The sequence below is a fragment of the Musa acuminata genome, chromosome BXJ1-9 (assembly GCF_036884655.1).
Source record: "Musa acuminata AAA Group cultivar baxijiao chromosome BXJ1-9, Cavendish_Baxijiao_AAA, whole genome shotgun sequence".
NCBI classification, from domain to species: domain Eukaryota; kingdom Viridiplantae; phylum Streptophyta; class Magnoliopsida; order Zingiberales; family Musaceae; genus Musa; species Musa acuminata.
The window spans coordinates 46,960,371-46,977,127 of NC_088335.1; the positions used below are offsets into that span (position 1 = coordinate 46,960,371).

At 39.0% G+C, this 16,757-nt stretch overlaps 3 protein-coding genes across 3 annotated transcripts; 1 reads left to right on the plus strand and 2 right to left on the minus strand.

The window, feature by feature from the left end:
* The first annotated feature begins 1,171 nt into the window (after positions 1 to 1,171).
* On the plus strand, positions 1,172 to 6,234 carry LOC135593876 (probable mannitol dehydrogenase). The gene is made up of 5 exons (XM_065084189.1): positions 1,172 to 1,330; positions 4,066 to 4,179; positions 4,953 to 5,466; positions 5,566 to 5,719; positions 5,817 to 6,234. Exons 1-5 carry the CDS (start codon positions 1,206 to 1,208, stop codon positions 6,017 to 6,019), a joined length of 1,110 nt encoding a protein of 369 aa, XP_064940261.1. The 5' UTR covers positions 1,172 to 1,205; the 3' UTR covers positions 6,020 to 6,234.
* Positions 6,235 to 8,697: 2,463 nt separating this feature from the next.
* Positions 8,698 to 13,949, minus strand: LOC135593877 (E3 ubiquitin protein ligase RIE1-like). The gene is made up of 5 exons (XM_065084190.1): positions 13,402 to 13,949; positions 11,125 to 11,244; positions 10,088 to 10,220; positions 9,819 to 9,977; positions 8,698 to 9,190 (listed from the first exon to the last, which is right to left on the minus strand). The coding sequence occupies exons 1-5, from the start codon at positions 13,884 to 13,886 to the stop codon at positions 9,041 to 9,043; spliced, it is 1,047 nt and encodes a 348-aa protein (XP_064940262.1). The 5' UTR covers positions 13,887 to 13,949; the 3' UTR covers positions 8,698 to 9,040.
* Positions 13,950 to 14,865: 916 nt separating this feature from the next.
* On the minus strand, positions 14,866 to 16,327 carry LOC103999183 (vacuolar iron transporter 1). The gene is made up of 4 exons (XM_009420849.3): positions 16,003 to 16,327; positions 15,628 to 15,713; positions 15,441 to 15,555; positions 14,866 to 15,375 (listed from the first exon to the last, which is right to left on the minus strand). Exons 1-4 carry the CDS (start codon positions 16,254 to 16,256, stop codon positions 15,075 to 15,077), a joined length of 756 nt encoding a protein of 251 aa, XP_009419124.2. The 5' UTR covers positions 16,257 to 16,327; the 3' UTR covers positions 14,866 to 15,074.
* Positions 16,328 to 16,757: the final 430 nt, after the last annotated feature.

The following is a 16,757-nucleotide window of genomic DNA, read 5'->3' on the forward strand; positions in this document are numbered from 1 at the left end:
TGTCGCAAGTGTATTAAATGGGAAAACTGAGATAGATATGGGATGGTTTAAATTAAATTATAATAATTTTTAGGATCATAATATATATAATAATTCTTTTCGAATGTTATGAAAAATAAAGATTGTCTTTTTTATTGTTTTTTTTTTCTGTTAGGTAGTAGTTATCAACCAAAGGATGCCCAACAATTTAGGATTTAAAAGTTTCAACGTATCTTATGTTTTTTTATTTTTTTATGAAGGGAATAAAATCATAAAGTGATTGATCAATTTTGCAAAGATAATAAATGCAATCGAGTTTGGATTTTTTTTTTTTGATTCAATCTGATATGAATAGCTTGATTTTCCTCTTATGAATAAAGTTTTTTTGTAAATCTATGATACAAATATAGGTTTGGATTAATCTATATTTTTAAATCAATAAAAATATAGTATTAATCGAGTGACTAATTAGTCACTTTTAATCTTACATAAGTTTTTGGATATAATTGACTCTAAGTGTACGTAGGTACGCGAGAAATTATTCGATTTAGATGTAATCGTATGATTTTATTATTTTGGAACAGGTAAATTTTAAAAAATATTTTTGAGGATAAGAAAAACTTCACGGACCTAATTGAACAGGTAAACTTTAAAAAATATTTTTGAGGATAAGAAAGACTTCACGGACCTAATTGTATCGATAAAGCATGATTAGAAGACAATTGGTATCGATTGACAACGAAATATTTTGGATGCTCATGCCCCACTCAAAATATCTTTTGTGTGCGGTCGAGAACGATCAATGCAACTAACATGTTATAATGTGTGTATATGCATATATTCACATTAAATTCGTACATCACTCACTGGGAACTTAATATTCTGTTTGATCATACAAACGGATTTGATGATGAATAGATTTCTTCCCTCTATTAGAGTTCTTTGCTTGTTGATGCTAATATTGTTGATGAATGAACACAAGCTAAGCAGGAGAATCAAAGCTTCAACACAAGTAATTTCGAGTGCCTATGCTCATTAAGATGACAGAAACAATCTTTTTGTTTGTGGCGTTCAGATCATCTACACTGACCGTCACTGGACATCATGTTTGTTTTATAGATTTCAATCTTAATAATTGAGTTCATGCAACGTGACATATATCCATAAAGAAATCAACCTTCCAATTGAATAGGGCGACTGTTGACCCACTGCCCACCTACAAGTAGATGCTGCCTCAGCTCCTCCAATATACCGAGCGACAATTGGAGATGGAGAAGCAGCCGCAGGTAGCCTTTGGATGGGCCGCCAGGGACGCATCCGGAGTCCTCGCTCCCTTCTCTTTCTCGAGAAGGTACTCTCTTTTTTCTTGTCGATCGAGTATTCTGGGTACTGTTGAAATAGAACCAAAGTGCTTTTCACATGCTTCTTCCTCACCTTGTCTTGTCTTGTAGAGGCTGCGTTCTGTTTTGATTTATGGAAGGATGATACATTTTGGAGGTTTCTTGAAACCTATCCCACAAAAGAAAGAACGGCTTACTGCAAAATATGAACTTGATAAGGACAGGATCCCTCGACTTGTTCCTGAACCTGAACCTGGCTCACCAGTAGCTACTGCTGTCTAAGGATCACCCCCAAGCCTGGTCTGGAATATCGATTTTGTGTCGGTGGTGTTGGGGTTGGAGCAAGAGTTAGGTCAAACTTTGATGTAGAACATCATCATCATCGTCATCCTATCTAGAACCTCTTCCGTTGTTTATGTCAGTTGTCCTTCAAAGGTTGGTCCTACTAGATGTGTCAAGTATCCGCTTTTTGTAGAGCCTAGAAATCATGATTGTTCGTTTCATTGGGTGTTTTTGCCCTGTTTCTACATCTCTGTTTTCTCATCCTTTATAGAGGTTGCTGTGAACTAGTTTCCTGATGATAGTTAGTTTAACTGAATGTTAGATCTTCTTGTTCTATAGGTGAAATGGAAATCTTTTATCAAGAATAATCTTGACAATTAGGTGAAATAGAAGTCACAAGCAAGAATTTCATTGTAAATGAGGTGGAAACTTGTGAATTATCCCTTTCAAATCTTCAACAGTTATTGACAAGTGAAACCAGTACATTGGGTTCCCCTTTCTTGGTACTCTATCCATCTTCCTATTTCTCACAGAATGTTTTCAAATGAGAGTTTGGGGTAACTCTGATCCGAATGTGGTGGAGGTGCATTTATGTCATTTGGTAAAGTTACAAGTATGTCCTTGTGCAATATTGCTTAAAAATGATGTTTACCTCAAGCTAATAGTCTAACATCCCTAATAATTAAACTGAGGACAGTCTAAGTTTTTGAAAGAGGGCAGAATCCCTAATAATTTGGACAACACATCAGCAATCTACTGTTCATGGAGTGTAAAGTGAACCTTAGACTTATCTGCAATCACCTATTCTGACACAAAATGAATATCCATTTCTTTGTGATGATGGTACCCAAGTTCATTGGCACTCAAAAATATCTACTTCCTGTGGTTTGAAAACTCAAATTTCTCCTCCCAATCCCTTTATCCAAATCACATCAGTGAATGCATGAGCCACCGTTCTATATTTGGACTTAGTTTTAGAAGAAGCAACACGTAGCTTCTTCATTACATGACCAAGACAACAAATTTGGCCTCATGAATAATACAAAATCCAGATTTGGAGCACTGAAATTTTCTACCAATATCAGAATAAGCTTGAAGAATAAGCTTGAGATGTAGGTTAATATTATAGTGTAAAGTGCCTTGAAAATAATGAAGAATGGACTTTGTCATAGGAGGATTTAACTTATATGGGTTGATGCATGAATTGAGAAACAAGGTTGATAGAACGAGCTAAATTAAGCCTCGTAAATATGAGATAGTGCAACAACGTTGCTCCTATTATCTCTAGGATCATTTAATGGTGAACCATCAAATTGACTTAATTATCTTAGTAACATCCATGTGTGCTGTTGTTAGATTTGTTGCATACTTGTGTTGACATAAGAACAATGCATTATAAGAAAATATGCATAAATCAATCTTTGATCGCAAACTCTTTTGCTGATGTACAATTAAAGAACTGACAACTTACTCCTATCAGCATTAAGAAACAGAAGAACTGATTACATTGGATCGAAAACCAGATGCAAATAGATAATTGATGAATTCTTGAAACCCAGACTTGGGTGGTTTCTTGAAAGCACACAATGCCTTCTTTAACTGGCAAACTTGACTAGGAAATAAAAAGTGCACAAATCTTGGTGACTGTATATAGGTTCTTTTGAAACATCATTTAAGAATGCATTTTCAACATCAAGTAACCTCTCTGGCCAATTCAAGAAATAGCAGCATTAAGAACAGTACAAATAGTGATGGGTTTAACCATGGTATGCAATTTCGAATAGTACTATCCGGTACAGATGGTACGTACTGGTCTGACGGCATATAAGTACACAAATTGCCCGTTATCAGACGGAACGTGCTATAGTACTACAGTAAGAGGAAGAAATATTTAAAACCACTCAGTATGCCCTGGTGTATCGTTCGGTATGCCCTGGTGTACCGAGCGGTACACGGTACCATACCGTACCGAGCCAACCTCGAAACACCGGTACGGTACAGTATTGCATACCTTGGGTTTAACCATTGGATCGAAATTTCATTAATTTTAGGTCATGTTTCTTAGCTTCTGTGCAACTTGTCAAAGTTACAACTAAAGCTTTTTATAGAAGTGACTTCACAATAATGTTACAAGTTAGTAGTCTAACAACAACTATTCTTATGTTTCTTAGATCTATGTTTTGAAAATTTACAATAAATCAAAATATTTCACAGAAAATGTGACTCTTTACATGTTCTGGCAGAGGGTCAGTTAGAGACAATATGAAAATTAAACTACTGCGATATATTGATTTATTGAATCCACTCCAGAAAACTAGATCTAGATTGAAAATAATCTATTCCCTGCTTTTATTATCAAAATAAATACTTTAATATTGTGAAGATCATGAGGACAATAATCTGTTTCATGAATTATACAGTACTGATGTGATGACATGTAATGACTTGTCATGCTGTTCTCTAGGGCCACAGGGGATGATGATGTCACCTTAAAGATCTTGTATTGTGGAATATGCCATACAGACCTTCACACTATCGAGAATGACTGGGGAAACGCCATGTACCCCGTGGTCCCAGGGTACAAATCTTACTTAGCTGTGTTTTTTTTTCATTTGCATTTCCAATTCCAGCAAATTTTTATTCAAGTGGTCCATTGTTTGGTATTGCTTCTTTCATGCCTTAGTGTGTACGACTCTTTGGTCTTGACACCAAGCATTTCAGATCTGATCTGCTAGATTCAGCTGCAGAATTGAATTTAGTGCACTAAGTATTGATCTGAGCTTTGATCATTTGTACCACTGGTGTCAAGTTCAGAGGTATTCGTTACTGCTTCGTTCAGGAACAAAACAGTATATCTTACCTAGTTGCAGGGTTATATGTCAGCTTTCCTCCTTCCACTAGGTTTGAAACCTTCTTTTTAGTGCATAAAATCTTAGCTTAATGTGCACCTACTTAAGAGCAGTAACGAAATACGTTCTTTATGTAACATTTTCTGTATCATGTCATTCAATAAGGAAATGGGACTTCTTTCTGTGATTTTATTGTGTTTCTGCAGTTTCAGTAAATAACCTCCTAACAAATTTGGGATGGTGCAGATATATTCTGTGTAGTTAACTGCAGAATATAGATAAGCTCTTGCACCATATAATTCTGCCTATGCCACATGGATTTGCCACCCATATTGGGCGTTTCTGTTCATACTATTTTTAACACATGTTCTTTGAACAATGCACTCACAAAACTGGATGTTTTCATTTGCTCTCAATCAATTGGTGACCATTCTGATCTTCTAAAGAATATGCTCTGGTAATAGACTCTTGCAAGGATTTCTGAATTTGTTATTTTGCACAGACATGAGATCGTGGGAACTGTCATTGATGTTGGGCGCAATGTCCAGAAGTTCAAAGTTGGTGATAAAGTTGGCGTTGGCTACATGGTCGGCTCTTGTGGTTCTTGTGAAAGTTGCAGTGAGGAATATGAAAACCATTGCTTCAAAATGATAACAACATCCAATGGTGTCTACCATGATGGGGCAACAACCTATGGAGGATTCTCAGATATGATAGTTGTCAATGAGCATTTTGCAGTACATATTCCTGATAACCTGCCCCTGGAAAAAACTGCACCATTGTTGTGTGCCGGAGTTACAGTATATAGCCCAATGAAACACTTTGGTCTCAATGAGCCTGGAAAGCACTTAGGAGTCGTAGGGCTTGGTGGGCTTGGCCATGTCGCTGTGAAGTTTGGCAAGGCTTATGGTATGAAAGTTACGGTGATTAGCACATCGCGGAACAAGGAACAGGAAGCAATCCAGCACTTAGGAGCTGACTCATTTTTGGTGAGCAGTGATCCTGACCAAATGAAGGTAAAATGCATTATAAACACAGGAATAAATTGGATAGATAAGTATCTTCTTTTAGTTACAAACTTACAAATTTTTTCTTATGGTTTTTGGGTGGCATAGGCTGCCACTGGCACTATGGACGGCATCATTGATACAGTCTCTGCCTTTCACCCAATTGCACCCTTGCTCTTCCTGTTGAAGGCTCGTGGAAGGATGATCCTGGTGGGAGCACCAAACAAGCCACTGGAGCTACCATCCTTCTGCTTAATCCAGGGTATGCGTCTATTATCCTTTTACAGAACAGCTTCTAAAGTACTATTTTGTGGCCTGGATCAGATGGTTTGCAGATATCTTTCTCTTGATATTGTCAGGAGGGAGGATGTTGGCTGGAGGTAGTGTTGGTGGAATGAAGGATACCCAAGAAATGATAGATTTTGCCGGGAAGCACAACATAACTGCAGAAGTTGAGGTTGTCGGAATGGACTATGTCAACACAGCCATGGTGAGACTTGCCAAGGGTGATGTCAGATATCGATTCGTCATTGATGTAGCAAACACTCTCACTACTACCTAGAACTCTTAAAGCATCTTCATGGCTAAATATGTTATTGAATATGAGTGCTGCTGCTTGTTCTTGTATATTGTTTAAGGTTCTTAGAATAACAATTTGAATCTTCAAACTGAAAGCACTCTTCCCATGCTTTTGGGAGAAATGTTTGTATTTGTTAATTTGGATACTGTGTGTTGTCTTTGTTCTTAATATGAACTGAAAACTTGCCTGCTGCTATATATATACATGAATACAAAGAGAGATGTGTTCATTTATAAAAAAGAAAGAAAACTATACTGGAAAGGAATTTAGTGCACATCATAATAATGCACCCACTCCATTGCAGGCACCAAATATGTTTGACATATGTGTTGAATTATCAACTGCACCTTTTTTTTTTCCTCCTACAGCAACATTAGCATTGACTTGCTCGGATGGTGAGGGGTTGTCAAGATCAGATGCATAAACACAAGTAATTTGTAGGACAATTTTGTGTGCATCAAGACCATATTGCTGAAGTAGTTTACTTTTTATCTCCTTTGTCTACTGGATAGTACTGTATTTATGTTCCTGTCTTGTGTCTTGAATATAACTGATACTAAAAATTTAGCCTGAAACAAGTTGGTCAGAAGAACTTTCATGTAATATTAACTAGTCTGTAACGCCATCTGTATGATTTGAGCTTCCACCTTAGGTTAAATCAACTATCAAAGAGTACTTGTTGACAAAGTACTTTTTTTTTTGAATTTATCACTAGTGACCTTTGTACTATATAATATTTGGGGGGTTTATGGTCAAAATATCACAACATAATATATATATATATATATATATATATATATATATATATAATTTCATGTTAGTTATATATATATCATTTTCTATTTGTAATCATATCACAAATTTAGTTGATCTTCCCTAAATCATGCGACACCCTTATGTCTACAAAATGTCAACATTCTTAAAATCTTTTATGGTCTCTTAAAGACATGCAAAAGAGAAAACGAATTAGAAAATGGGTTATAAGAAATATTTAACTCGTAATCCACAAGCAGTCATTTTAATAAAATACTTGATAGACAATTCAAATTATAAATATAAACTTTGCAAGTTCTGAATGATCATATGATAAAAAGTTTAAGTTGATCCATCGGGACCAAAAATACCCATAAGTGCTCACATGACCACTACCCTAAAGGTCCATCCATGTATATGCTAGCTGGGTATCTCCTGAGTGCTTTGTTTGCTTTGTTCGTTGACACTCTATATCACTCGGAGTTAAAAAAAAACTCTCAAACTGACTATTTGAATGATCTATTTTTGACTATTTGAATGATCTATTTTTGGATAATTTTACTTCTACAACTACACACAATTTAGAAATAATAAGAAAAACTAATAAAAATGAGGTTAATGGTAAGAGGATATCACATGTACATCTATTAATATGCATGCATGTCAGCAGTTGACAGTTTGTGCCGATAGATGGTTTGAAGTTTTATGTGATATCAAACCTTTGATGAGTGGAACTTAATTGCTGTATTCTTTCTCATCCATCGAATAATCCTGCTAATCTTGTGGTTCCTACTTTCCTTAATGGATACAATTGTAGTACTTGGCGTTGACCTATCAAGATGGATCTATCTGTAATATACGAGCTTGTTTTTTTGGATGGTATTATATATCACTCTCATTCATATTCCACTGAAGTCGTACCTTCGTCTTGCCGCAACATTATGAAGCTTTTCATGGCGTTTGATATATCAAACTTTCATAGATGAATTTATTAGATTACCATCAGACTAATGTTTTAGGTATAACAAAAGATGTTTTCACCTTCTCCACTATCTTGACAAAGTCGTGTGGTTGCTTGTGGGTTTTGGTGACATATTTGTCTACTAGAAGCTATGTTCTTTTGATGTGTAACTCATCTTCATCTAACAAGGCTTACAAGCTTGTATTTGCGGAATAACATCAATGTGTGCTCTGCATATCACCCACTCCAAATGTTGCTACTTCTGTCAAGCACAAAGTTTAGCCACCAAAAATTGTACTGCTGCTGCTGGATTTCAGTCTGAACATTGTGGCAAATTAGGACACTCAAAAAGTCATTGCTATTCCCTTCGTGGCTATCCACCATAAAGTGTTAAGAATGTGCAATCTACTACTCTTGCACTAAAAATATATCCTTCCTCTGCATCAACATTCACCCATTCACCAAGGAGCAATATGCCAATCTAGACTCTAAGGGTACCAGTGTCATTTCAGGGCGTTTGCCTTCGGCCCCCCGGTGCGTGCTTGCGCTTGAGCTCAGGCGTGCGCCTGAAGTAAACCAGGCTAGATTCAACTTGGGCTTGAAGCAGTTGATTTGACTGAACCATTTCAGCTAACTAATAGCATTGTATCTTGTGCAGTTTCTGATAGCAGAGCTAAGCAGCAGCAGAAGTTTTGAATCATTCACATACCAAACAAGAAAGTAGGTACAAAGATGAGATGGACTTCGAAAAATCATTCGAGCACACGTAAAGATATCATTCACCCTTTTTGTGCTGAAAAAGTAATTTCACAAAGATGAAGAAACTCAAGTGCAGCTTTTTTTCAGTATATCTCGATAAACTATATAAACTTCAGTACGGTAAATCACGATATCCGTGTCTTGTCAAAGCTAAAATTTCAAGCAGTTCTGCAACTGCGAATAGGTGTAAGAGCAAGACCAAAAAGATTCTTTTAAACACAATCATTTTGACCACAAGTAACAGAAACGTAAGATGTATAACAGATCTATTTACATCCTTAACTCACTGGAATGTTACAGTCATACAATACAAGGTTTTGGAATACCAAAAAGATGCATAAAGAGTTTGTAGATATCCTCTTCTCGGAGAAAGGGCCTTCGCATAGAAGAAATTTATAAGCTAGAGAGCATGCTAAGTCTACGGCCTTTCAGAAACTCTCTCTTCAATCTTAGAAGAGGCTTTACATTTGCTACCAAGTATTTACACCATGAAACAGCATGATTAAGCTGATTCTAGTCCATCAGTATAGTCAGCCATTGAGGATGTGATATTTGCAAAGAGGGCAAGTTGCATTGATACGAAGCCATTTGACAATGCATGAAGAGTGGAAATGATGATTGCAGGGAAGAGCAAGTAATAGTGTTCCATCTTCATATGAAGAAAGACATATACAACAGTCCTAAGAAAATAAAGGGAAAAAAGAGTAAGACAGAAAACCTAACTTTTTAGCACCCTGCTATGACTAGAAAATGATAATATCCAGCCATGATAAAGATTAACCTAATACTATTTGATACTCCTGATTTTGGCAAGCAAACAATTGTAAATAAGCTCCAGTGGTTCACTACCACACATTACACATTGAAGAGAGACATTATAATAACCTAAATACAAAAAAAAAAAAAATGCAAACTGTGCAGGCAGTTGATGGTTATCTGAGGAACTATCCAGATATGATCCAAATAGTCACTAATGGTGATAGACAAGTGTAGTTATAGTGGAACTTTGAAATTGCAACGTGATGGTCCTTTCCAAAGAGGACTGTTGTCAGTTTGAGCTAGACATATTGGACACATGAAGCTTCCCATTTAAATGGATGACATTCTGAACATTTTTTCCATCAATCTACAACAGATATAAATGGTAGTATAACTTGAAGGTATGAAGCTCTACTGCCAAATATGCCTACAGAACTGGCCAACATGATTTCTAACACCGATCATGATGGAAAAATGTAAGCAAGAAGTCTACTTTAAAGAGATCAAATCATGGATACAAGGGAAATATTGACAAGTTAAACTTTTTACCGCATCCTCACGCAGAAGAACACGTTCACCCGTCGAAATATCATGGTTGTTCAAAATTGGAACCATTAATCCTTCCTCGAATGTCTTCTGCCCATCACTACAAGGTTCAGAATACCTATATCTTGGAAGGATGCTGATATCTGAATCTGATGCACCTTCCTTCGTACACATAAAGGGAGCCATGGAAATAGATTAGCCGAATAAAAAACAAGCTAGTACCCAAAGCACCCTTTTGAACAGCGAAAAAACCAAAAAACTTCCATTCTCACCTGGCCTATCACAGCACAAAGTATTGCGATGACACAAGGCAAGCAGCAGCAGAGTGCAATTCCAATGACGCAGGCCAAAGCAATACAGAAGATTGCAAAGAGTGCATCAAATGTGAGAAAAACCACAGTCAACCTGTCCAAATCCATGAAGTAGACAAAAAACCTTTTACCTCGCTTTTACAGAATCTGACTTCTCAAAGAAATCTAGGTTCTATTATGGTCAAATTTATCAGTCACTCAAGTCACATAATTGTGAATGAGAAACTGTGACTTGTGAACCTGATATATAAATATACTGATCATCAATTTTGATCAGGAGAGGATTTCAAGCAATCATATGAAAATGAAATAAGATTGCTCAGATTAATTGCCAGTCAAAATGACACGAAGTTCTTCAAAATAGGTAAAAGGCTAGCAAATTCAAGGAATTAAAGGATACACCAGATAATAACTAAATCTTAGCAAAAGAAAGAACTGTGACTACTATCATTTTTATTAGAAGCATCAGAAATATTGGCATTGCCATGGTAAACATGAAATGAAGAACTTGCTGACGTCAGAACTGTAGATTGTTCTCAAGTCAAATAAAAAAAACTACAATTTTGTAGTACCCGGTGAGAGAAAACTCTGAGTCATCTGTGACCTGTAACGCTCCATTTAATAGACAGACTAAGCTAAAAGAAAGTGCTCTCTGAACACCAGTTGACAAGATCAATGTCTTCAGTCATGGTTGCATCATACGGTTCGGGAACAAAGCCAAAAGCAACCGTAGACATGTTTACAAGCCAAGTTGCTACTTTAGGTTGATGACTGACGGCTCATAAATCTTCTCATATCAAAAAGAGAGAATTACATCATCCCATAGTATATTAAAAAAGGGAGTAAATGTTAAATGATGTTAGTGGTATAAAATCATATTAATGCAGGCTTAGCCATATCATATCATTCAACAATAACAAGTTAAATGATGTTGAAACTAGTATGGGTTACTCAAACAAGAGAAAAGGCAATAAGGAAATGATATTTGGTAGATTTACCAGTAGAGTGTTGGAGCATTCTTTAAGAGAGCTTCACCACCAGAGACCACCCAACAAAAGCCAACAATCCACCAAATAAAGGAAGCCATAGTATTAATAGATTCACATCGTTTGGAAATGCTGTGCACCGGTCGCCATCAACATTAGGAACAATGAATGAACATCAGAATACTTTTATAAGCCTTCATACAATGAACACTTGCTCATTTGCCAGAGTGTTTAAAGAAGAATTGAAAATAAAAGACAGATAGCACTTACCTTTATCAACTGAGATAATAAAAGGACTTAAAATTTTTAAGTACAGTTGAGATTGTGGGATTCATAGTTGTTTTTTTGCTTACAGAAGTAATAGCATATATTGACCCTCCCCAGATCCATAGTTGTGGGAGCCTTGTGAACTGGATCACCCTATTTAGTAGTTGGGGGACTCAGAACATGTCATGTGATCAATATTACTGCAAACACTTAATCAATATTAGCTAATCAAGGAAAAAGACAAAAAGATAAAAAAAGAACCGTGTTCACAGTTGGACCCCAATAACTAACAGCCGGTACATATCGATTGGTGTCAATTACATTCCTTAGTTCCATGTAAAAAACAAATTCATTTTCTTCACCAACATTGATATCCTTTCCAAAAACTAGAAGTTGGAAAGGACAGGGTTGTAAATAGAGGAAGCGATCCTGCAAAAGAGTTTTGACATCCACTTTGGTCACAAGGTCAATTTGAGGGGTGAAAATTAGATACAGTGCAGAATAGACCCAATTTGAACTCTGGATTGAGTCAAACTAGCTAAGTTTCAACCAAATTCAAAATATGGGACCAAGAAAATACTTTTGAGCCTTAAGATTCATACAATCAGCTTTAAATAATAATGGACAGAAGGTTTTTCGAAATAGTACATGATAAAGTAGGAAACAGCTTGAACAAAAAGTTCTCTGCATGCTAGGAAAGCAAAACTAGCTTTGAAACCTTATTTGAAAGGAGAGGAGGGTGGATTGGACAAGGATTTGATTCCAAAAGGCTGATTAGACAAGGATTTGACCCAAAGATAACGAGAGGATTTAAGGACCTTTCCCCTATCAAAGCAGTAGTATGCCATGTTTCGTGGCTGAATCCATGATCCACATAGTCTGCATTATTATTTGGGCTCTAATTATGGTTGCTCAGTTGTATAACGGAGAAAAAAGCTGAAGCAAAATCAATGGATTTGATTTAATTTGAATAATTAGTTATTTTCAGCTTGTTTCTCATGTCAAGAATAGATTATCTAGAGAGGACTAGCACTGAATTCCAGGCAGAACTTTTGGGTACAAGTATCCCTATAGATAAACTCTTTCTTTCTTATAAATTCTTCTCCTCCAACTAGTGAAAACATCAACAGAAGGGCCTCAACCTATGATTCAAGGAAAAAGACATAGGCGTATTGACAAATGGTTTATAAGACCCAACTTAAGAGTCACTTTGAAGACACCACGTATCAGTTAGGAGAAAGTTTCAAATGGTGTCAAATGTAAACAATGTAGTTAATAAAATAAAATAAAATAAAAATTCTGTTGACAGCATTCGTTAGCAATAGCTGATTATCCCAAGCATGAATTCCAGAGGGTCAATTCACATCCTAAATGAATCAAAGAGACTAATCAACGTGTAAATCTCAAGATCTTAGGTAGTTTAGGCATCAGTTTTGAAATCCTGGGATTTTACCAAGAATTTCAAGTAGAGCCCAAACTCCAAAATGGAAATGGTAAGGGCCAACATAAAGTAATTACAAGAGTCCGAGTTCCATTTGATATAAATATCAGATGACATTGTAAACATTTAAGTTCAAGAAAAAAATAACAAAACAATTTCAGTTGACATTATTGTTAGCAACAAAACAAAATAATATACCACATGAATGGTTTTCCTTGAAACTCAGACCTAAAGCATCTAACACTATAATCAACTAGAGCAAAAATAATCGAACGATTTAAATGTATGGCATGCCCTAAAAACACTTTAAAAAATTAACTTATTTTGTGGTCCACGCACAAAAAATTGCATTTTTAGAGGAACATTGCGTTGGGATGATCATGATTCCCTTTTTCCCTAAAGTTTCACCATGCATTAGATTTAATTATAAACCCTTGAAGCACTAACAAGGTTTAACACACGCAATGGCCACAATTCTCTAATCTCACAACAGAAGAAAGTCTTTTAGCTTAATCCTTAACAATTGCCACAACAAAATCACTAGTTCTATCAAGAGTCAAGCATATGTAGATCTGCAATACCTAGCACGGCGTCCACTTCCAACTTCAGGAGGAGCTGCATCGTCCTCGCTATCCATCGCATCAGATTCCGACAGCGTCTGCTCCCCGTCGCCTCCCCCACCTTCTAGCCTCCTTTCTCCACCGCTCCGCCGCCGCCGCCGGCTGTATTCCCCCCAGACGAACACCACGTGAATCAAGCACTGGAGCGCGTATCCCAGGAGCCAGACACGGACCGGGGTGTTGGGCCGCTCGTGAGTGGTGGCGCAGAGCACGGCGGCGGAGGCGGCAGTGAAGACCAGGTTCCACGCGATGTCGAGCACCACCACAGGACGGGAGTAAGCCCAATCGGCCCGCCGCTCCTGGAGATGGAGTGCGGCCGTTCCACGGACCAGCACGGAGGGGCCCCCGCGGGGACCGGCGGCGCGGCCGAGTAGGGCAGCTAGCGGGGTTGGCTGGGCCGGCCGGAGGCGGACCGAGTCTGACGACGACGACCCCTGTGGCTCCATTTACCTTGTGACGAGCTTCTTTTGGACCGACATGTATGAATTTATTGTGTGCGCGTAGATAACTCGAGAAGGATTGCTTCTTTTTGGAGGAAAAATTATTGGAGTGGTTGATGGTGATGTGATGGTTAAGTAGAGGTTCGATTTGGTGCCCCAATTGAAGATAGCAGCATCATTTGTCCATGTAAATTAAGGAGAGCAAAGCACTCAGTCGATTTTTTTCTGATTGATTCAATCGGTTCGAATCGAATCATTAACGATCGATTCGAAATAAACTAAAAGTTATTTAATTAAAGTAAGATAGATCCAAATGACATGTCATGCTTTAAATATTCGCTTGACCGAGTCAAAGGACATCTCGGTGGTGTCATTTTTTGTCATGGGTTCAATGCACCCACCGGTTGGCGGCGTCCCGTAGCCTTGTCGACGTGGAATCCGATAGTGCAGCGGAGGATTAGCACTGACGACAACACTTGGGCTTTAGCCCGAATGAATAGGGTTGGAGTGGGTCACTTTTAACGCGAACTGGGATGAGAAAGAGGGCGGCTTGTCATACTTGACCAGTCTCCGATGGCCATACTAGTGTTGGATTCTGCTAAGTCAACGTAGAGTTATTGCCCATGAAGAGACATCATTCATCGTGAGGCCTCTTTGCTGTCTGCTTTGACGTTTCTGTCTGAAATAAGGAACAGTCATCTTCTTCACGTGATGCATGCGGCATTGGGATGAGATTCTCACCAGAAAAGGCCACAATATGTGTTCACAGTTAAAGCCAGAGATCCATTGAGACACACCCTCTGTTCATATGTGCACTGCCAGAGACAATAAATTAATTATGTTCTTCAGTGGAGCTCCCAACTCAAAATATTCTGTTGAGGTGGCCATGTCCTGATCAATACGATAAGTTATCATCCCCTACTTTGCAAATCACATGCCCCTTTGGTAATCCTTCATTCATAAGTTTATTTTCCGAGATACCAAGTCCAAGCAAAAGGCTAATATAGCTTTCTATTTTGTCCACGATATCCAAGAACAGAGTTGTCCTGAACAGAGTGCAATCTTACATATCATAGCCTTCAATTACTGAATCAACTGACCTGATGAAACAACACTCCAAGCGGCAAGCACCTTCAAGCCTAAAGGCCGTACGTAGGGGTGCACAGGAGCCGCGCACCGCGTGCAGGGCTGCCCTCAGACGGCTTGGACGGCTTTGGCCAAGGCGTAGGCGGCGGCGGATGCGAGCGCGCCGATGAAGGCGGTCTGGACTGCACTCAGGAAGGGGCGGTTCCCGGTGAAGCGGCCCTTGATGTAGCCGAAGAAGAGCAGCGCCACCAGGGTCAGGGCGATGGACGTGAACATGGCCTGGAAAGCGGTGGGGATGAAGACGTAGGGCAGGAGGGGCACCATGCCGCCCACCACGTACGACACGGCGATCGTTACTGCGCTCTCTAGTGCCCTCCTCGGGTCTGGCTTCTCCAATCCAAGCTCAAATCTGAAACCACAAATTAGTGACACCAAATGATGCCTCTATAAAGAAATTTCATGAGGAGAACTTACTTCATCATGAACTCGAGCCAGGCCTGTGGCTTCTTCCGCAGCGAGTTGACGATCGGACCGTACTCGTGCGGCTCCAGGCCGTACTGCGACAGTAACTCGCCGACCTCCGCTGCCTCTGCGATCACGAAACCACCGCCTGATCAGCATCTAACGGCCCATACTGATGGGACGGCGCAGCTGCACTTACCGGTGTCGGGGACGGTGATGATCTCCTCCTGCTCCCGATTCAGCTCCCGCATGTAGTGATCCGCCTCGCTTTTGGCCGCCAGGTACCTGCCACGTGGAGAGACGATCAGCCGTGCGTTCCATGATCGCCCGGTACAGAGTGCTTGGCCCGCCGTTACGATAAGTGGCGAAGGCGTTCCATTTTCGGATATATATATATATATATATATAGCAATTTCATATGCAATTATCTTCCAATCAACTGTAACTATTAATAATTCGGGTAATAATATGGTGAAAGAAATATACGCAATAAATTGCTGTTATATTCGGAAAAAGTATATGCATAAACATTAAAGCAACAGCCAAGAAGGGGACGGCGGAAGAAGTTACCGACCCGCCGAGGCCCATGGAGATGGCGCCGGCGGCGACCTCGGCGAAGCCTGCGGTGAGGATGAGAGAGGAGGGCGCGTTGGCGCCGGAGAGGCCGGCGGCGAGGGCGAATGGGACGGTGAGGCCGTCGGAGACGCCCATGATGACGTCCCGCACCATGTCCCCCGCCGTGAAGTGCTTCTCCTTGTGCTGCGCCAACAGCTTCTCCGTCGCTGCCGACGTGGTTCGGTTAACCGCCCATCCGTCTTCCGGCGCCATTAGATGGATCTCTGGTTCTGCGTTTTCTCGCGTCCTTCCCAATGCTCGAGAGGGCAGTGTTGGAGATCGAGGTCGAATTCGTGGGACGAGGAACTCTTATATTGTGAAGTCAGATAATAAGACACAATATTGTGACTTTATTACCATAGTGCCATCTTCTTTTAAAGATTTTTTTCCAATTCATTGCCAATAAAAAAGTATTTTTCTATTACCAAAAAATAGTGACTTGAATTCTTATTAGTTATTATCTAAGATATGACAATCATAGTGAGCATTTGGGAGGTTTTCCATTGGTTTGAGTCACTGTTTACAGCAATTGCACATGCCCAGTGGATTTGATTACACCTCTCTTTCTTTGTTTGTCGTATATCTAAACCTTCTCGGTGGAATTTCCTGTTCATGATCTCCATATATTTGATGGATTTTTTACAGCGAGAGCAATATAGTCTTAGATTAGCGAACATAAACTGTGTTCTTGTGCATCGACCAACACAACCAATT